The sequence below is a fragment of the Petaurus breviceps genome, unplaced genomic scaffold (assembly GCF_028583685.1).
Source record: "Petaurus breviceps papuanus isolate PSGF00001 unplaced genomic scaffold, PetGlider_PUasm1.0 37, whole genome shotgun sequence".
In the NCBI taxonomy this organism is placed as follows: Eukaryota; Metazoa; Chordata; class Mammalia; order Diprotodontia; family Petauridae; genus Petaurus; species Petaurus breviceps.
Window position 1 is genome coordinate 7,892,728 of NW_027186296.1, and position 21,984 is coordinate 7,914,711.

Consider the following 21,984-nt stretch of genomic DNA (forward strand, 5'->3'; position numbering starts at 1 on the left):
GGACAATCAACAAATAGCTAAATAAGTGTAGGAGCTCAGAGCATGGATAAAATATTTACTTTCAATTAAGGAACTTTAACCCTGGGGCACGCCCCTTTCTGCGGAATTAAGAATCAGAACTAAGACCCAGAGTTTCGTAATTTAGAATTCAAGGGTGGGAAGCCTGTGGTCTGGAGGCCACATGTGGTGTTTTTGGGTGCAGCCTTTTGATGGAGTCCTAGTTTTATAGAACAGATCCTTAATAAAAGGGGATTTGTTCTGTCAAAGGGCCACACTTGAGGGCCTAGAGGGCCACTGGTTCTCCGCCCTTGAAAATTTTAGATATTTTCTTCTTTCCATTCACACACGCTTTCTATCATCACATGTTTTACATGTTTCATGTGCTGGTAAAGAACAGACATCCGGGCTTCCAGACCTCTCTGTTTTCCTAATTTCCCCTTCATAGGCTGGATATGGATCCTAGGTGTCCCAAGCCCAGCATCCTCAGTCTCCCCCACCCCCACAATCCCATATGCATCTTGTCATACATACTTGTATAGTGTAGGATAGTCTGCTTTGTGGGATTTTTTTTTTCTTTGCTATCTCTCCTAAAATTGTACTTGCTCTTTTTCAGTCTCCTTTTCTGGATCTTTATCCAGGTCACATACTAAGCACTAACTATGGGTGTCCCCCAAAGCTCTATCCTAAGTCCTTTTTGCTTTTCCCACTATGCTGTCTCACTTGGTGATCTCAGCTCCCATGGATTTAATGATTAAGTCTACGAAGGTGATTCCCAGATCAATATATCCAACCCTAGTCTCTCTCCTGAGCTCCAGTCCTGCATTGCCAAATGCTTTTTGGACATCTCAAACTCCATATTCCCAAAGCAGGACTCAGTATCCTTACCTTCACACATTCCCTTTTCCCAAGTTTCCTGATTGTTGAGGGCACTACCATTCTTTCAGTCACCCAGGCTGGGATTACTTGTGCTCACCCCATACATCCAATCTGTTGTCAAGTCTTGTCATTTCTACCTTCACAAACTTTTATGTACTCCCTTCTCTTCATTCATTCTGTCCCTGTCTAAGTACAGGGCTTCATCTCTTCACCTATACTATAGCAACAGCCCTCTGGGCTGGTGTCAATTTGTTTTTTGTCTCAGATGCTTAGTTTAGTGTTTAGCAGCTAGTAAGCACTTAATAAATGCTTGTAGACTTGTCTTACAGGGCTAATTATGATTCAGAGATGGAAGAGACCAGAGAGGTCATTTAGTGCAATTCTCCCTGTCGTTTTATAAATGAAGACATCAGTTAAAGTTCCTCTGGTAGTCAGTGACCCAAGACCGGTGGTTTGTGATGTTCCCCGAGGGGCTGTTCCCTGGCTTTGAGGCTGAACCTGATCACAGATCTCATAGGAATCCTGGCCTCTCCAGTGTTCCACCCAGGCAAAGGCCACATATAAAAATGAATTTATGATAGAACTAAAAGTTTCTCCACTCAGGTTAAGGGGGTGGGTGGTGGGGAGGAAAAGCCGGTGGCCAGATTTCATGCCTCAGGGGGGAAAAAGGGAAATTCGGGCTGTATCTCTTTAACCATCTTCCGGGAAAGTTATTTCATTTATTATTCCTTTTAGAGTCTCCTCCCTTTTTCCTCCCTCCCCTCCCAAACCTTATACTTGGCCTAGTGATTGAATCAAGCTTGGTCTCCTAGGAGACGAGCTGGTTCTTGCGTTTGCAACAGCCATTGGCTGGAGACCTTACGGGCTGGGGCTTAAAGCCAAGAGCCAGTGAATTATGTGCAAGTCCTTGCTGACTGGGGCATTCGGAACTCAGCGGTGCAGAGCTGAGCGGAGTACACCGAGGCAGAGAGGAGGAGAATACCACGAGGGAGCCATGGAAAATCAGTGAGTCAGGCCTAAAGGCCCCCAGGGAGACTGAGGAGGAGAAATATGTGTGGCGGAGACTTGGGAGGCTGGGTGAAAGTGATCCAGGGAGCCTGGGGGCAGACAGGGGCCAGGTGAGGCTCAGGGTACATGGTGAGGATAGGGTGCATGGCCAGAGCCGGAGGCCTGGCACTGTGGGGCTCTGTGCTCCCGCCTCTCCAGGACTGGGAGGTGGGGGGAGGGAGATAGGGAGATGTGGGTGTTGAGCCCGGACTCTGAGATGGGGCCGGGAGCCAGAGTGCAGGCGTCGGAATGAAGGAAATTTAAATTTGGGGGCAGCCCCTGTTCAAATGAGGAATGGATCACCACTAGGAACCGACCTGTGTGACTGTCCGCTCCAGCCCTGTACCAGGCACATCTGTCTACACACCCTTCCCACCATCATGACCTTGTCTGTTCCGAGATCAGGAGATCACATCTCTAGGAAAGGAGCAAGTGCTGGCGCGTTCACTGTGTCCGAGACCCGGGATCATTGTTCCCTTGTTGGAGGCTCCAGGCTCTCGCTGTCTGATTTTGATGTATCCCTGGGAATGGACTAATAGCCGGAGAGGTCTTATGGAGGGGAGGGAGGACCTCTCTGTACTTGAGAGTCTGGGAAGCAGGGGCTCCAGGCTTCCTGGGACTGGTAGTGGGTCTCTTGGACACCTAGGAGGCTGGATTAGGGAATCCCTGAAGGAAATTCATTTATAGGTGGATGGGCAGACTTGAGGGGTGCAGGTGGGGGTGGGCAGCTCTCTGTATTTGCGTCTGGGGGTGGCAGGGACTCTGGGCTTCCTGGGACAGGAAGTGGGTCTCTTGGACACCTGGGAGGCTGGTTTAGGGAATCCACTCCACTCAACTTGAACGTCTATACCTCCTTCCTTCCTTTGAGACTTCTTAGCAGGGTGGTTTTGTCTTGGGGAAGGAAATGAGAGTTTTGGCTTTGAGGTCCAGAGTTCTTGCCAAGTGACTCAGTGGTGATAAATATTGAGTTGTCGGAATGAAGTCTGGTTTTGGCATGAGGTCACCTAGCTCTGCTAATTTCTTGCTACCTTTGAGACCCTGGGTTCAAGTCACTTAGTTTCTCTGGGCTTTTTAAGGTTCCTTCCAGCCCTGAATTTATGATACTATCATTCAGCCAGAGACTTTTGGGAAAGAGACTCTTGGGTGAGGAGGCTTATTCAAAACCTTCCGCCCTTTTCTTCTTCACTTCTCCTTTGAGGTACAGATCTTCCTCTCTTCCCCCCCCCCCCATCCCCCTTCTTGCCCGATTGCCTCTTGCCTCCACCATTCCATGACCTCATTTGACCTCAGGGCTTCAGCAAAGCTATTGCCCGCTCCTACTTTTCCTGCCCTTTCCTTACCGTTTATACTCTCTGGAGGCTATGGGAACCAAAGATCCTGCTCCAATTTCTCAGTTCTGTTTTTGAGCCAGACTGTTGGTTGTTGCTGCTTAGAGCACTGGTCCCTCCCTTTTCTTTTTCGCCTCTGCACCTTCTACCCTGGCCTAGAGAGAAGCTGAGAGGGAGAAAGAACTTGGAACTGAGAGACTGACAGCTTCTAAATTGCTCCTGCCTTCAGGCTAGTCCCTAAAACTATAGAGAAGACTGGAGGTTGCCTCTTGGCTGAAGGGTCATAGGATCCCGCATCTAGGGCTGGCAGACAGAGACCTTTAGCGGCTATCTCCTCATTTTGCAGAAGAGGAAACCAGAGGTCCAGAGAGGTTAAGTGACTTGAATTTTTTTTAGAGGTAGTGTTTCATAAGGTTAACTTTAGCTAAAAAGGGCTCCTGTTCCAGGGAGGAATGCAAAACTGGCTTCTTGGTGAATTTAAAGAAAGGAAGGCAGAAGGAATTAGTGAAAACATAAGTGAATTTTAAAAATATGTTTAGTGCTTTGAAAAACTCTTTCACATCAATTTACCCTCAACAAATTTCTGCTTGAGTTATGGCAGATAAGTTGTATTACAACTCTTGTAATTGAAGAAAGGGGGGCCCAGTGGATAGAGCAATAAGCTTGGAATCAGGAAGACTCATTCATCTTCTTGAGCTCAAATCTGGCCTTAATTACTTCCTAATTTCGTGACCCTGAGCAAGTCACTTAACTCTGCCTCAGTTTCCTCATCTGCCAAATGAGCTGAGAAGGAAATGGCAAACCATCCCAGTATCTCACCAAGAAAACACCTGGATGGGGTCACAGATGGTTGGACAGACTTCTGAATAATGACAACAACTGAAGAAAATGAGACAGAATTTGGGTGATTTGCCAGAAGATCACTACAACTAGGAAGCACAACTCTTGTCCTGGTGCCCTTAACCTCTGTGTACTCCAAATCACCATAACTTCTCTTGTTGAGTCACTTGACAAAAGCTCTGGTCTCTAATGCCAAAACTCTCAAATTCCCAGGCAGCTAGGTGGCTCAGTGAATAGAGCACCAGCCCTGGAGTGAGGAGGACCTGGGTTCAAATTTGACCTCAGACACTTAACACAAAACTAGCCATGTGACCTTGGGCAAATTACTTAACCCCAATTGCCCCCTTCAAAAAGCAGAAAAAGAAAAAAAAAACCTCAATTCTTTCTCCAAGATAAAAGCTTTCTTGCTTTGGAGCCTCAAAGGAAGATAGAGGCATTGGCATTCTGAGTAACTGGAGGGTAGAGGAGCTGAGGAGATGAGACTGTTTGCCTATCCCTCCCTATTCCCCTCCCTCTTACCACCCATCTGTTAATGGATAGTTTTCATTGATTACTTGATTCTGTATATTAGCTTTTCCCTTCTTTAGTTTTAGTTGCCCCTTTCAGTTTATTTAATGAGTGTTTTCTCTTTCCTAGATTCAAGTATGAGGATTATAAGAAAACTGCTGAGTGGCTTTTAGCCCATACCAAATATCGACCTGAAATTGCAGTGATCTGTGGTTCTGGATTGGGGGGGTTGGCAGATAGACTGACCCAATTCCAGGCCTTTGACTACAGTGAGATACCCAACTTCCCTCAAAGCACAGGTATTGTCGAGAGGATGATGCTGGCAGATTTGGGGAGCAGAGAACTTGGTCTGGGAACCTCGGTGGGATGTGGAGAATAAAGTCAAAAGACCTAAGGAAAAAATTGTTTTTATAACTAGAGGCAGATCTTTGTAGTCCCAATATTTGCCCCAATATTAAAACAGTTGTCTTATAGTCCAAAAAAGGCATCAAGAGGTGACAAAACTCTTTTAGATAACCAAAATTACCAAAATTAGGAGAGACCATAGCTAGGTTTTTGTGGGTGGTTTGATAAAACTCAGTTCCTAGGTGTCAGAAAACATTACTACCAAGACACATACAAGATATATGAATGTCTTTCATGTTTTATGGCATAGACATATCTGTTTTAGCACATACTTGACTTCTTGCTTATGCCAGTATAACTTAATATGTTCCTAAATTCTCTCCTTCCCTTGTAATTCACTCTAGCCTGACCCTGCCACATTCCATAACTTCACTAGCATATAGCTTCTTCATATATCCCTAAAGTTATATTTAGGGCATCCCAAAAGTCTTAGTTCAGCTTTAAGCTTTTAAAGCTATTAAACACGCATGTTCATAAGAATGTATATGTGCTATTTAAAAAATATATAAGCTCTTTTATATTTTATGTATATATTTGTGAAAGCATACAAACAGACAAATATAAACACAGGCAACACACATATGTACATGACTGACTCTCTGACTTGGGCATGGTACTGCAGATGTTTGGTAACCAGGATACTTCCTGTAATATGGAGTAATAAGTCTCTCTCTGTGTTGTCTTTCTGGGAAATAAGAATGAGCTCATTTTGGTCTTTGGTTGTCTAGCTGTCTGGATTGCCTGGCAAGAAGTTGGAGGTGTAGAGAATTATAATTAGTAGGATAAAGAAGTAGTGTAGGGTATTTTTGGTTTTTATTAATTTCTTAGATTCCTATCTCCTTTTTCTCTTGGAGAATTCAAGGCTTTAATTAAGGAACATTTTCTAAACTCTTTTAAAGTAAGAGGAGTCCAGAGAAGTTGTGGGAAAGGAAACAACAGGTACTCAGGAAGGCATGGAAAAAATGCTCTACAACCAATGTGGACAAAAGAGACAATGAAGTTGGCTTCCATATACTCCCATCATATTCTTTGTGAGGATACCATTGGTGGTTATCTACTCGCTTCTGGCTCACCTGGGTACTACCTGTATATTCTTTGTGCTGATTTTTAAAAATGTCCTTACCCCACTTTAAAAATCTTTTTTTGTGAACTTAACAATCATCAAATACAGATTTCAGCGTACCAAGAAGGTTATGAAATGGAATTAGAAACTGAGTTTATATGCAGTTTTTTTTGTTTTAATTTTTTATATGCAATTTTTGAAAAGATATATACTAAATTTAACAAATTAGTAACAAAATTGCTCTTATGGCTCCTTCTGTACTTTTTTTTCTCTAGATAAAAAAAAAAGTTTATTGGTGCTCTTTCCCCTCCATGGCTACCATTACCCACTAACTTACCTTTTTCTCAATCCCCACCTCCAAGCTCTACACTCTCCCCTTTGGAGTATACCCCATCTCCGAGGCCATTTATTATTACTGAAAGGGTTATTTCTGGAAATGACAATTAAGAGACTAATAATAGTTATTATATGAGATAAGACTAGAAAACGAGTCCTTTAGCTTATCTTCCTTTTACCATTCTCTACCCTTCTTCCTTAATCTGTCCTGATTTGTTACTTTCTGGGCCCCTGAAGTTTCTTGGTTGGGAGTCTAGGTAGCTAACCTGTGTAGCTAAGAATAAGCATAATCCTATACATAGACTCCAAAAAGAAAACACCAGAGACATTCCTTTCCTCACTCAGAGTCTTATCTTGGAAGATGTGAAGTAGGTAGGTCATTTTCATTTCAGAAGCCAAGAAAACAAGAAACAACTCCTGTTGAATTATCCTGGTTCCCTTTCCTTTTTTCCCATGTAGTACCGGGACATGCAGGGCGGCTGGTATTTGGATATTTAAAAGACAAGTGCTGTGTGATGATGCAGGGCCGATTCCACCCTTATGAAGGCTACCCACTCTGGAAGGTGAGTCTGATTACCCACCTAGACACAGGTGGGTAATTCCTATTAGAAAGGGGGGAGATTTATTAATACTAACCTCATGAGTCACCCATTCACCTTTCCCTTTCTTTCTAGATATTATCCAGTATCTGTTTCCGTAGCCATGTAATCATCAGAGTCTCTGGCCCATTACTTTAGCTATGAGAGATTTGTGACATGTAATTATTGGCATGATGAGGATCTGGGCATTTGAGAGGATAGCTAGGCATAGAGGACTGAGGCCACTAGGAAGGCTTTATACTGGATTTTAGGGGGTGGCTGGAGAAGAATGTTTAAAGCTGAAGGGGAATGATGTGTCAAAGTGATAACATTAGACATCCCATGTTTGGTCCCTTCCATGAGAGTATAGTCATCTCTTCTTGATCAGTTTCTTCCATATTTGGCATAGTGGCAAAGAACCTTAGATTTGGAGGCCTGAGTTTAAATTTTAGCTATGCCAATCCCTGTGTGACCCTGGGTGAATCTCTTAACTTCCCAAGGGCTCAGTTTCTCTCTATATAAAATGAAGGGATTGGACAGAATTATCTTTAAGGTTCTTATCTAGCCCTTCTTTTCTTCTTTCTCTCCATGCTATCTTGAACTTTGGGGCTTTTTTGGATTGGTAGAATTTTTGGGTGCCTGACATTTATCCTTTTGATTCCTCAGGTAACATTCCCTGTGAGGGTGTTCCGACTTATGAATGTGCACACCTTAATTGTTACCAATGCTGCTGGCGGCCTGAACCCTAAATATGAAGTTGGGGATGTTATGCTGATCCGAGATCATATCAACTTGGCAGGCCTCAGTGGCCAAAGTCCACTCCGAGGCCCCAATGATGAGAGGTATATGGACTTCATTCATAGAGGATGGAGCTAAAATTGATTCTCTGCTCTTGGTGGTCGGGGAGGGTTTCCTTTATCTAAGACAGTTCTCATTCTTTGCTTCAGGTTTGGAGAAAGGTTTCCTGCTATGTCTGATGCCTACGACAGGATTCTGAGACAGAAGGCCCATTGCATATGGAAGCAAATGGAACAGGAACGACCACTACAAGAAGGAACCTATGTTATGGTGGGAGGGCCCAACTTTGAAACCATTGCAGAGTGTCGGTTTCTACAGAAACTAGGGGCTGATGCTGTTGGTAAGAAGCGGAATTCTTGCAGAATTATGTCTTAGAGGCTTAAGGAGGAGATAGGAATTTACAATCCTGAAGGGCTAAAGGGGAATAGACCAAAATGAAAGGATTAAATTTAGAAGAGTTATTAATTTAGATGGATGAGTTTTAGGGAAATACAGTATCTCTTAACAGTTTTGTATTTGACTAAATCTTGAATGTTAAAGTCAGTGCTAATGATTTACTACTGTTTAACATCTGCTGTCCTGGCCATTAAGCAAGAAGAAAGCCAAATTTATCAAAGGCTTTTTGGTGGATTAAATTAAGAGACTTCCTCAGACTAAGGCTATGATCGATCACTCCTAGCAACTGGAGGAAAACCAATCCATAAATAGGAAGGGAAGAAAATAAGCCTGTATATAGAGCCTTCAATGTGCCAGGCACAGTGCTAAACATTTTTAAAAGTATCTTGTTTGATACTCACAGCAACACTGCAAAGTAGGTACTATTATGTTCCTCATTTTACAGTTAAGGAAATTGAGGCAAACAGGTTAAGTTACTTGTCCAGGATCTAGTAAGTTTCTGAGACTGAATTCTTCCTGACTCCAGTGCTATCAGCTTCCTCTGTAGATAGATAGGTAGATGAAGACTTAAGAATTTATTATATGTGTGGTACTATGCCCTACCCTCAAGGAGCTCACATCCTTCTTTAAAATTTTTATTTGGAGTTAGAGACCTTGGCTTAAATCTCAGTTCTATTCTTAACTACCTGTATGAGATCTTGGCCAAGTTGCTTCCCTTCTCTGGGTCTTAATTTTCCTATCTTGTAAAGGGTATGGATTAGGTGGTTTCTAGAGTCCCTCCCAGCTCAGAAATTCACATTCTAGTGTGGGGAGACACCCCCCCACACACACACACATAAAGAAAACTGTAAAGCTTAAAAACTGGGGGTCAACCATTTTATACCAAGAATTTCAAACTCCAGTGGAGAGTTCCCTTTCAAGTGATATAACAACATCCCAAGACAAATCCATTAAGACAGTCCCTTAATTTCAAGGGTGCTTTGCCTAGGTAGTTTGATTTTTCTAATATTTCTCCATTTCACTATGATCCGACCTGGAGAATGCTAGAAGATGGGCTTGAACTGGTCAGTACAGGTCTGAGGTAAATGAGATGGGGACCATTCTAAAGGGAGTCTTGACATCAGTTCCCTTTCTCTTTCCATATCAGGCATGAGTACAGTGCCAGAGGTGATAGTGGCCAGGCATTGTGGCATTCGAGTCTTTGGATTCTCCCTCATTAGCAACAAATCAGTATTGGATTATGAGAGCCAGGAGACTGCCAATCATGAAGAGGTACTGGCGGCTGGGGAACTGGCTGCCAAGAAGTTGGAGCAACTTGTCTGTTCTCTTGTGGAAAACATGCAGGCACCTTCGAAGAAGACTTTTTGACCCGCAGGCTGCCTGGCCCCTCCTTTCCCTGCTGCCCACTTTGTATTCCAGACAGTGGCCAGCTTTGCCTCCTTGCTTGAGCCATTTAGCTTTCTGCCCTGAGGTTGTGGTAGAAGTGAAAAATTGGGATTCCGCTTCCTTGGAATATCTGCCTGTCCTTCCAGACCGTTCCTAATGGTACCTAATTATCTTTTATTCCATTGGTCCCTTCCCCACCATGGAAAGCTGAATCATTCCCTTGTAGCTCCTACCCATAGCCAACATCCCAACATCTTCATTCCACCTTCAGTAGACTTGTCTAGTGATGAAGTCCACTTTAAGGCTGCTGCTAATATTTTGAAAAGGCTACTCATACATTCCCTCAGGCCTCACCCTGCCATTCTATGATTTCTGTGGCCCTTTGTGGTCCAGACCAGTGTGTATTGCAAATTTAGTACTATGTGGGAATAAAAAGACAGCTAGACAGAAATGTTTCTGCCTTTCTGTGCTGAACACTTGACTGGGTGGGGAAAAACAGTTTAGGCTGTGAGAATATGTATCAAAGTAGGATGATGAAAAAAGATATACAGGCTTCTTAGACAATAAAGAATGGATGTTGCACTAGTTATATATTAGTAAATTGTACTCAGGATTGTCTACAGGTAAGACAGGGAGCAATGTTTTCGTTTACTTAGGCTGCTTTAATTCAGTACAATTAAGAACACATAAGTGCCACTCTAGGCAAAGGAACTGTTAGGTGTTGTCAGATAGAGATAAATAAAAATTCCTACTGTCAGAGGGCATTTGGTGTGGTAGGAGGGTATGGAATATAAATGCACAATAGAATATAGAACAACGTTTTAGAGCCAGGAAAGAATTTAGAGTTCACTCAATCTAATCCCTCATTTTACAAATGAGGAAACAGAAGGAAGAATTCAATGTCACAAAAAGCCAGTTAGCAGTCCAGCTGTAGGAACCTTCAAGAACACAGAGAGAGGTAGGAAAAATTCAAGGACCAGTGAATTATCTCCTTTCTTAGGGTTCCTCAAGGAAGATTGTGTGAATAAGGCTAATAAGTCTTAAATGCCTGGCTAAGGAATCTAGGTTCAAGTCCAGGAAAGAAATGAGAAATTATTAATTTTCAGCAAGGGAGAGAGATGAGCAGAATGGTGTGCACTGGTACATTAGGATAGCTCTTTAGATTAGGACAGAGACAAGTTTAGAGATCAGTTTGAAAACTTGGACTGAAATGTAGCAGGCATGAACTTAGCCAGTGACAGTATTGATATATTCAAGAGATGGCAGAGATAGAATCCATTAAGACCTGGGAACTAATTTGAAAGGTTTGGGGAGTCAAAAATGGTCCCCGAGATTCCAGCTTTGGGAAAGTTGGAAAATAATGATGCTATGAAGTAGAAATTAGGAAGAATGGTGAATTATATGGAGAAGAGTTGTTGAGTTTGACTTGGTCTGATGTCTACACGTAGGTCTGGAGCTCAGAAGAGGTCAGAACAAGAGACAGATTTGTGAATCATTGGCATAGGAGTTAATCCTGGGAGTATATAAACCCAAGAAAGAGGTACTGAGAGTGGAAATGGGGATAGGGTGAGGGAGAGTTACATTTAAGGGATGGGAGAAGAATGAAAACCTAGTAAAGTAAAAATAAGGGCACTGGTCAAAGGGGTCAGATTTTACATAACAGTAAGGAAGGATGAGTTCCATCGAGTTTGGCAATTAAGAGGACAGTGGTATCTTTAGAGAATAGTTTCATAAGAGGGATGTGAATAACAGCCATCAGATTATAGGGGGCAGGGCAGGAAATAACTAAATAGTATACATACCTTCAGATTTAATTTAGCAAAGGAATTAGGGTTCTACAAGTATGGCATTTGTAGCTATGGATGAAAGAAAGGAAGTAGTTGTTTTCTGTTTCCCAGATAGCCAAAATGTTCTACTAGGGCAAAATTGTGAAACCAATCTAGCACCCTTCTTCTTTTAAGCAGAATTTCCCCTACTGATAGCCCTTGCCCCCAGGGTAACTAGTGCTCTCTTGATACCTTATGGCAGGCTAGAACCTCTACTCTGGTGCCTCTGATTCCTAACCAGTGCCCTATGCTATGGTCCCTTTCTATAAAAACATACTTTTCCAGCTAGCTATTAAGAGGAAATGGTTTTATTTCAGTATCAGGATGTCTCCGGCTTTTTTTGCTCAACTGTGCCTAGTCTGTGTTATTGTCACTCTTCATGCTACCACCACCTTACCACTAAAACATTTGCTTCATGCAATTTGCCATTAGCACCTGCTTTTTCTTTCTGCCAGAACAGCTAAGTTCTAGTCTGAGACCACCTTTTGCATTTCTCTTTTCTAGATAAGCACCCAAGTATAATTTCTTTATATTAATTGGAGAAAAGATTCAAGTTTAGGATACCTGTTAGGGTGAGTGAAATTAAAATAAGAGTTGGATTTGTTCCATGAACTTACTATCCTCTTTATCTCTTAATACCATGACTTGGCTATGATAGAACTAAGAGTTGGAACCGTGCAACCTGAAGATTAAAGACCTAAGAGCAGTGGCTTTCTCAGGACCAAACATAGCTTAATTATTAGCAAGTTTGTAGAAAGTAATAGTGTGTTATAGGAGTTGCAGTATTTGATGGGAAGACAAGATCAAATAGAAACTCATTGGTATCCTAACTACAAAGCTCAGATAGAAGAGGCCGTACACTCTACAGGGAGTATGTTAAGCTCTTTATGGGGTAAAGTAGCTACCCAACTTCACTTTCATTTGAAAAAAATTGAGTCATTTTGTGGTGTCCCAGCAATGTAAGTAGCTAACAAGAAGGTAGGGAGAATAAAAAATTAACCTTGGGAAAGACTTATAGTCAAACTCCATGCCTTTACTCTCAGTATTCACTGTGCCTGGAGTGTTCTGGGAAACAATTCTCTCCTTTTCACCTCTTGAAGGCTTACCACTTTTCTGAAAATGCAACCTCTTTCAGGAAACCTAACTTAAAACTCTCCAGTAAGAAACGATCTTTCCTTGGTTCTTGAATAGCCCTTTGTACTTGTCTTAATGTTTTTATATATTCTATTTTGCACTATAACTCTGGATACTTATCATTGTCAATTTGTATATCCCGTATTTTCCCTACAGGATTGTATGTGAACTCTAAAAATAACTATGCCTTAATTGCATTTTTATCTCCTTAATCACCTACTTTAATAACTATTTAATAAATGGTCAATGAATGAATGGAAAATCTTAACTCAAATTTATAATAGTGCTTTATGAGGCTTTACAAAGTGTTTTTCTCATGCTAATCAATAAATTCTTTGTGCATTTTTTCCATGCTTACTGTTTATAGTACTTTGTCCTAGGTATTAAGAGATGCTTATAAGGGAGTTGGGAAAACAAGACTGTATACATGAAATGATTCGCCCATTTCCAAAGCGGTCTATCAAATGAGAAATAATGCACAAACTATAAGGGTATGGAACTTTCTGTTTAAAAGGTAGTTGGTGGTCACAGATTAAAGGACAAACAAGATGAAGTTAGTCTGGGAAGGTTTCCTAAAGGTTAGTTCTGGATAATAGCAGAAATAATATGTGTATATATCATACATATGTCACATATATATGTGTATATATATATATATGTACTTTAAGGTTTGCACAGACCTCTGCTTATATCCTTTGATTATCACAACAACCTTGTGAGGTAGGTGCTATTTTTCCCATTTTACCAATGAGACACAGTTACTACATAGTATCAGGAATTCAGAGCTGACCTCAGTTCTTCCTGATTCTAAGTCTAGCACTCTGTTCATAATGCCACCTAATTTATCAGATCACACAAACCTCCCTAAAAGAGCGTGAAAAGACTTTCAGGGTGGATAGGAAACATGCATGAAAAGATAATACAAGAGCAGTGGCCTGTTTTAATAGGCTACATGTGGCCCTGAGGCTGAAGGTTCCCCATCACTGGTCTAAACAGATTATTGGTACCAATAATATTTTATCAAGTAAAATGAGGACATTGGACTGAGTGACCTGTATTCCAACTCTAATCTTTGATCTGTGTATGCTTTCAAAGGAAGGGCTGATCACTGAGTTCTGGATTATGGAAGAAGAGTTCATGGAAGAGAGGGGACTTGAAATTTATTATTTTTTGGAGGTAGTTGGGGTTAAGTGACTTACTAGACAGCTCAGACAACTAGTGTTTGAAGCCACCTTTAAATTCAAGTTCTTCCTGATTCCAGGTCTGGCACTCTATCCTTTATACCACCTAGCTGCCTCTTTTAATTTATTAATCTATAAAATTTATATAGTCATTAGCTGATTTATAGATATAACTTAAGTTTAGTAGCTTTAAATGGCACTGACTTTTGGGACACCCTGTATAAGATGGCTTGACTTTCTTATCACATGAATAGATAACTGATCTATGGGACAGCTAGGTGGCTCAGTGAATAGAGCACTGGCCCTGGAGTCAGGAGGACCTGATTTCAAATCCAGCCTTAGACACTTAACATTTACTAGCTGTGTGACCTTGAGCAAGTCACTTAACCCCAATTGTTCTGCCTTTCCCTTCCAAAAAGACAAAAAAAATTTGATCTAGGATATGGTCCAAACTTCTTCATTTGGAGAGGGCCTTTGTAGATAGATGAAGGGCTGTAGTGGGATGCTGGCTTCTTTCCTCATGGTATGGAAGAGGAATATTGGGCTGGATCTATCCATCCCATGTTAGATATTGGTAATCTAGACCAGTGGTGAAAAACTCGAATAGAAATTCCTATTGGCTTAGAAACCTATACATTAAGGTTGTCTAAATTGTATTATTTTTACTTATTTTGTTAAACACTTCCCAATTACAATTTAAACTAGTTTGGTTGGTGGGTTTGACACCTGTGGTCTAGAGCAAGTTGAACTTCCTCCCAGGGAACTGAAAAACCTGGCAGATATGATTTCTGAGCTAATGTTAGTGCTCTTTGGAAACTTGTGGAGTTTGGAAGAAATGTCACAGGAATGGAAAATGACAAATGTTCTAATTTTCAGAAAAAGGGTGTGTATGGAGTCTGAAAATTCATAGCCAGTGATGACTTCAGCGATGACTGATGAATTTGTAGAAAAAAAATTTTTTTTTTTAAATTAAGCAATCAGGGTTAAGTAACTTGCTCAAGGTTACATGGCCAGTTATTTCTGGGTGTAGTGCTGAGTGTCTGAGCCCGGGATTCGATCTCCAGGTCGTCCCAACACTGGAGCCAGTGCTCTTACTCGCTGTGCTACCTGGCCGCCCCTAGAAAGTTTTATTAAAGGAATAGTTTGTGAAAATCTAGAAAAAATCATGATCAAAAGCCAGCATTGTTTCACAATAAATAGATTATGCCAGTCTAATTCTGTTTCCTTTTTTGATACAATCGTTAGACTGGTAAATCAAGGAGACGTTGTAGACATAATTTCCCTAAATTAGATTAAAGCATTTGATAACATGTTTAATGTTGTCTTTGTAGACAAGACGGAGAGATTTAGACTAGATGATTGTTTAGTCAGGTTGTTCTAGAACTAGAATCAGAAGCCCTAAGGTCTACTCAGGGATTCTTTCATGTGAGTTTAGGGAGACTATTTGAATGAAGTACTTCAGAGACTTAGTCTGTGTTGGTTAACACTTTTTAAAATCAATGACTTTTATGAAGATATAGATATACTTATTAAATTTACAGATAGTTTAAACCTGAGAGGGATAGTTAACATATATAGCAGGAAAGGATCCCAAAAGATGCTGACAAACCAGAATGATGAGCTGGATTTAGTAAAGTAACATTTAAATTTTTTTTTAAGCAATCGGCGTTAAGTAACTTGCTCAAGGTTACACGGCCAGTTATTTCTGGGTGTGGTGCTGAGTGTCTGAGCCCGAGATTCGATCTCCAGGTCGTCCCAACACTGGAGCCGGTGCTCTTACTCGCTGAGCCACCTGGCTGCCCCTAGTAAAATAACATTTAATGAGCATAGATAGATGCAAAACTTTTCCCTTGGTTTAAAATAGGTCCATTTCAAAGGTACATAGTAGAGGAAATGTGTAGTTTGTCTGAAAAAAAAAAATCCCAGCATTTTCAAAGAGTACTAGCTCAACATGAATTAATAATATAAATAACAGTCAAACCAAGCCAAAAAAAAAATAATGTGTTCTTTGGCTATGTCAAGAAAGGTGCAATGTCCTAATGAAGGAGGTGACTGTATGTCTATATATACCCTGTCCTGGTCAGACCACGGCTATTACGCTTGGCTCTTCACACTACATTAAAACACACACGCGCGCACGCACACACACACACACAGGCAGGATGAACAACATCCACAGGAAGATGCCAAGGATTGTGAAAAGTCTTGAATCATGCCAGGTGTGGATTAGCTGGTGGAACTGGGTAAATTCAAGCAGGAAAACAGCAGACTTGGAGAGGGGGAACATAACAGATGTTTTTAAGTGTCTGAAAGACTGTCATGCATGTGGGAAAAGGATCAGAATTGCTCCACTTGGCCCCATAGGGCAGAGCTAGGAGCAATGGTGGAAAGTTGAAGAGAAGTAGATAAAGGTTCAGTGTGAGACATTGGAGCTATCCCAAAGGAGGATGGGCTACATTAGAAGGCCATAGACATTTTCTGTACTAGACGTTTTCAAGTAGAATCTTGTGGATCACTTATTAGAGAAATTGTAAAAGGGAATTCCTGAATGGGTAGGGACTGGACTAGATGATCCCTGATGTCATAGAAATATTGATTTAGAACTGGAGGAAATCTTAGGAGCCATTCAATCAATTTCTAATCAACCCTCCAATCCTCTAAAATAAAATCCTGGGGTGGCTAGGTGGTGCATTGAATAGAGCACTGGCCCTGGAGTCAGGAGGACCTGAGTTCAAATCCGGCCTCAGATACTTAATACAAAAACTAGCCGTGTGACCTTGGGCAAGTCACTTAACCCCAATTGCCCTCCAACAAGCAAAAAACAAAAACATAAAATAAAATTCTTAATTTATTTTTGAGGAAACTGTGACTTACCCGAGGTCTTAGAAGTAGCAAGTAAAAGAACTGCAATTTGAATCCACCTTTTAGGATACCAGATACCATGTTCTTTCCACTGTATCAAGGTGCATCTTTGTTTGCCCATTCTTTGAGATAGGCTTAATGGGAAAAGAGGGGACTTAGATAAATATACAGGCTGCAAGAGAGCATTCCAGGCAGAGGAAATTGAATGCAAAAAGTAGGTTTACCCATTTTATATTTGAGGAATAATAATAAAGGACTTCTAAGATCAGTATAGCATAATAAGTATGTAGTCTATACAAAATATTATTGGAGTTTGGTCAGGCATGAAGAGTGGCAGTTAGAGAGCCCTACCTCCCACCCCCAAAACAGTCATATCTAGAAACACCGTTGAACCAGATGCAACAACTATCAAAGATTCAGAGTTGAGGAGGAGGGGTTTTAGAATGCAAGTTTAGCTCATTAAAAAACTATCACTATTTGGCTATGGGACAGGGTCTTCTAAGTGGTCTCTTCATGTTTTTGATGTTGTCTGGGAGCCAGATTTTTTTTAATGCTACTACTACATTTGTAGAGGAAAAAAACCAGGAAAAACATTTATTTAATTAAAAACATTAAATGGTAACTCCCCTTTTTGTGACCTATTTCATTTTTTATATATCTTTTTTTTTTAGTGATAACAAAAGCTCTGACTTGCTTCTCTGGTGACATGCCTTTGTGGCCCTTCGAGGACCCTGGAACCCAGCTATATTTTAGCCACTTCTTTGCCAGGTTGCATATGAGAATAAAGATGAATATACTATGGCCACCAGCTGCTCTTTCAAAGAACTAAGTTGGAGGGGAAGTGGTGGAGAAAAAGAGGAAGAGGGCAGCTGGTGTGCCTGTAGAATAGGGTATATGAAGGTGGGGTATGTGAAGGGAGGTACCAGAGTTTTGCTGCTTTATTTACTGATTTGATTGACTTAAAATTGTGTTGCCTTTTACACTTCTAAACCTGCCTTTTGCAATTATCTTCTCTTTGTAATAATTGGTCTTTTAAGCAGGTCCTTAAATCCTGGCTTTTTCATCCATTTTTCCTTGTATTGTAGTCAGCTTGAGATTTTTAAATTGGCCCCAATCTGCTTCTGTTCCTTTTTTGGGGGGCTTAAATTTGTTTCGATATTAGGGCTAACCTTGTTTTTATCCCAGCCTTTTATCTTTTGAGGTCATTTGGCATTTTACTTTCATTATTGACTTCCTGTTTTTCTTAGTTGATTGGTCTTTGGAAGCTTTATTTTCCGTTCCCCAGTGGCTACACAGGAATACTCTCCACACCCATCCTCCACATCCTATTTTTTTTTTTTCATTTCTGTTTGTTGCTTTTATTTAGGTCTCACATTCTTTTGTCATTGTTTTATTTTGGCTATTGGATTCCCTAGTCTCCCCTATGGCACTGTGAATCTGCTATTGGATAGTGGAGACTTGTAAGTAGAACAGTATTAACTGTCTTAGAAGCCAGAACTCTTCTATTCGTATCCATAAGAATAGGATTTTCCCTCTCTGCTTGTCAGTCAGATTACTCTAGAACATGCATTTTTAACCTTTTTTGTGTGTCATGGATCCCTTTGGCAATCTGGTAAAGCTTAGAGACCCCTTATTAGCATAGTTTTTATATGAATAAAATATCTGAAGACTATGAAGGAAAATAATTATATTGAAATACAATTATCAAAATATTAAAATTTTTAGCTTTATAGATCCTCTGAAATAAATCCCATAGTCCACTTGGGGGCCCCACATGCCTTCTAAACCCAAGTTTCTGAAACTTAGCTCTCCTCTAAGGATGGACAGAGAGCCTGTCCATTTCCCTAAAACAACAAATAAAGCATAAAAATAAAGTGTTTTACCTTTTGGAACAATGGTTGTATCTGTGGAGGTCTGTGTAGGACAAAGCAGTAATGACAGCCATTGCTCAAGGATCTTTTTTTCTACTGAATCACCATTCTTTATGTCTGACCTCCCCAGTAATATTTTTCTAAAAACTGCTTTTCCACTCAGAATTTTTTTGTTCTTGTCATCAGATGACAACTGTGCTTTATACTTTTCATACTTAAAAATTATTATGAACATCTACATGGTGCAAAATGATTTTTCTTAGTAATCATTATCTTGGAGACTCTCAGAGCTTCTTCCCACCCCCCTTTCTTCCAAAGTTTAGTTTCTTCTTCGGTGTGTTGATTCCTCTCTATTGTCAAGACAGGTGATATGGAAATTGATGTCTCTTTGCCCAAGATTAAGTGACCTAACAGCCCCATTTTAATGTAGTCCACCTTCCAGCGTGCTGACCAATCAGAATTGATTGGCACCCCTTAGGAACACTTACTCTTTGAAGGGCATATAACTCTGTACCCCCAACCCCCAAATTGAGCCAGTTCTGGACTAATTCCCTTAGGGGGTCCCAGTTTTGGATTATAACTCCCATGCAATGCATGTGTGTCACCAGCTTGAGAGAAATTAAAAATATGGACACAACCTCATTTCATTTGTCTTTTTTAGATCAAACCCTGTGAGGTTGATAACAATTACATGGCACAGCATTTAAAAAATTTACCCTTTTTTTTTTAAATCAGAGACAAAAAAACCCCAAAGACTCAATATACCTTTGAAAGATAATGACTTACAGCAGTTAGAGGCAGCTAGGTGACCAGTGAGCCTGGAGTCAGACCTGAGTTAAAATCTGACCTTTATTATCTGTGTGACCCTATGCAAATCATTTAACTTCTGTGCCTCAGTTTCCTCATCTGTAAAATGGGGATAATAATAGCACCTACCTCCCCAGAGTTGTTGTGAAGATCAAAAGAGGTAATAGTGCCTGGTACTCGTTTCCTTCTTTCCTTAGTTGTGACTCTTTCTCTTCTGGTCATTGAGCATACTAGTAGAAATAAGTTACTAGATTCTGTTCTAATCTTTCTGTAATGCCTGTCATGATTCTTTAATTCTTAGAATTCCTTTTTCTGCATGGAAAAAAAAAATTCCACACATGATTCACATTTGCATTTTGAACAATTTAAAACTTTCCTCCTTTTAAGGAAACTTATGACTTCTGAGCAACATGAATTTTACATATTTGTAACTGTCTTCCAGGGTTTGTGTGTGTAATGGGAGGGAGTGGAAGAACCCAATAAGTGTGAAATTTGGGAGCCAACTGCCCTAGACTGAGATCAAATTCCCCCTCACAATGAGCCAGGGTAATCTACAGTGTCTAGAAATGTAGGTGTCCATGCCCAGTGGGTTCAGATGAATGGTACCTCTAGCTTATATTAGAATAGGTTCATAGGATTATAGATCTAAGTCTGGAAAGGACCTTGGGGGCCATGTGGACCAACCTCTTTATTTTACAGATGACCAAACTTGAGGTCTAAGGAGGCTCAGTTACTTTGCCAAGTTCAAAAGGGGGATTTGAACCCAAGTGTTCTTTCTTTTTCTTTTTTTTGTAGAGGGGGGAAGGCAGGGCAATTGGGGTTAAATGACTTGCCCAAAGTCACATGGCTAGTAAGTGTTAAGTGTCTGAGGCCAGATTTGAACTCAGGTCCTCCTGACTCCAGGCCTGGTGCTCTATTCACTGTACCACCTAGCAGCCCCAAACTCAAGTGTTCTTACTCTAGAGTTACTGTCCTTTGTAGTCCTCTAATTCAACCCTATTTTCACAAATTGATTTTAAATACATATTCCTATGATATAAAGACCCCTATTTCATATATCTGTTTTTTTTAATCTCCAGTGCTTTGTACAAAGTAGGTGCTTAATAAATGTTTGCTGAATTGAATTGAATATGTCCTCTTTCATCTAAGTATTCAGAAAACAAAAGGTACAAAAAAGGACAAAATTTTAAAGTACAATGCTATATATAAACACAACAAATTTAAGTGTGAAAAACACAAAACATACAATGACGTACAAAAAATTCAAATGGAAAAATAGTTTTTAGAGAATATCATTAGAGAAGATCAGATATAAAGAGTGACTGTTTTAATTTAAAATTTTACTCTTTTTTTTTTTATTTCTCCAAGGTAAACATTAGTATTTAACAAAAGTGGTCACCCTAAGGCAAGACAACTGTGCATGAACAATTTGTTGCTAACTTGAAGGGAGAGCTGAGTCAACACATGGTTGGCAACTGTGGAACAGAAAAGGAGTGGGCAGCTTTCAGAGATTTGGTTTACAGCACTGCATTTGCTCATTGGGGCCAGAACAATTGCAAACATCAAGATTGGTTGGACAAAAATAATGGGGAAATTCAGAAACTGCTAAATGAAAAACAAGAACTCCATGGGGTTTATCAGCAGTACAGTTTATCTGTCTCTAAGAAGACAGTGTTTAATTCTATCAAAAGTAAAATCTAAGTGAAGTTGAGAGAGATGCAGGATTCTTGCCTGAGTAAGAAGACAAATAAAATTCAGTTTTATGCTGAGAGTAACAATCTAATTCACTTTTATGATGTCTTGAAGGTTATTTATGGGCCAAAGGGTTATAAAACCACTTTGATACTCTTTGATCCAACAATAATGCAGCTAGAGCTATTCCAAAGAGATCAAAGAAGAAAATGTACATAAATATTTACAGCACCTCAACAACTCAGTACTGATGGGACAACATTGATTAGTGATAAGGACATGATCCTGAGAGACAGGCTGAATTCTTCCATAGTATTCTCAACACTGCCATCAATCATTGTTGATGTCAATCCCTCTGTAGCTGAACTTCCAACTGAAAAAGAGGTTTTGAATGCTATTAGGCTCCCCCTGTGTGACAAAAGTACTTGGTGCTGATTCTATTCCAGCTGAGATTTACAAGATGGGGGTCTACTGCTTATACTGACAAATCTTCCAGGTTATATGTGACAGAAGTGATTATTAACTATTACCTTAGTAACCAATTATTAAGTTAAGATTGAGGTTTTCCCTTTCTATTTCTTCATTCAGGAACCAGTCCCTGTAGGTCTAGACTAAAGTGGAAGGAGAGTTAGTTAGTGCTTGACTTGTTGTTTGCAGATGATTGTGCACTCAGTATAGCCTCTGAGACTGAAATACAACAGAATATGGATAAACTCTGTCACTTGTGCTAATTTTGGTCTGGCAATTAACACCAAGAAAACAGAAGTTCTATACCAGCCATATATGTAACCATTGGTTACAGCAAATGGAGAAATGTTGAATAGTGTGGGTAAGTTCATTTACCTTGGAAGTATACTTTCCAGGGATATACACATAGACAATGAGATTGATGTGTGCATAGTCAGAACTAGCTCAGTGTTTGGGGGGCTCAGAAGGAAAGTGTGGGAGAGAAGAGGTATAAGGCTGCTTACCAAACTAAAGGTCGACAGAGCCATTGTACTGAACTCACTGCTGTATGCCTGTGAAACCTGGACAGTATACCAGGGCCATC

General features: G+C 40.4%; 1 protein-coding gene across 1 annotated transcript; it reads left to right on the forward strand.

The window, feature by feature from the left end:
- The first annotated feature begins 1,685 nt into the window (after positions 1–1,685).
- PNP (purine nucleoside phosphorylase) lies at positions 1,686–12,867 on the forward strand. Its single transcript, XM_069097714.1, has 6 exons — positions 1,686–1,881; positions 4,728–4,897; positions 6,862–6,965; positions 7,647–7,822; positions 7,928–8,118; positions 9,322–12,867. Exons 1-6 carry the CDS (start codon positions 1,772–1,774, stop codon positions 9,540–9,542), a joined length of 972 nt encoding a protein of 323 aa, XP_068953815.1. The 5' UTR covers positions 1,686–1,771; the 3' UTR covers positions 9,543–12,867.
- Positions 12,868–21,984: the final 9,117 nt, after the last annotated feature.

Excerpts from the sequence above, each read along its gene's own strand:
- PNP (XM_069097714.1), top strand. The coding sequence starts at position 1,772 with ATGTGCAAGTCCTTGCTGACTGGGGCATTCGGAACTCAGCGGTGCAGA. Across the intron at positions 1,882-4,727 it reads GAGGGAGCCATGGAAAATCA|ATTCAAGTATGAGGATTATA; the intron begins GTGAGTCAGGCC and ends TCTCTTTCCTAG. Across the intron at positions 4,898-6,861 it reads CAACTTCCCTCAAAGCACAG|TACCGGGACATGCAGGGCGG; the intron begins GTATTGTCGAGA and ends TTTCCCATGTAG.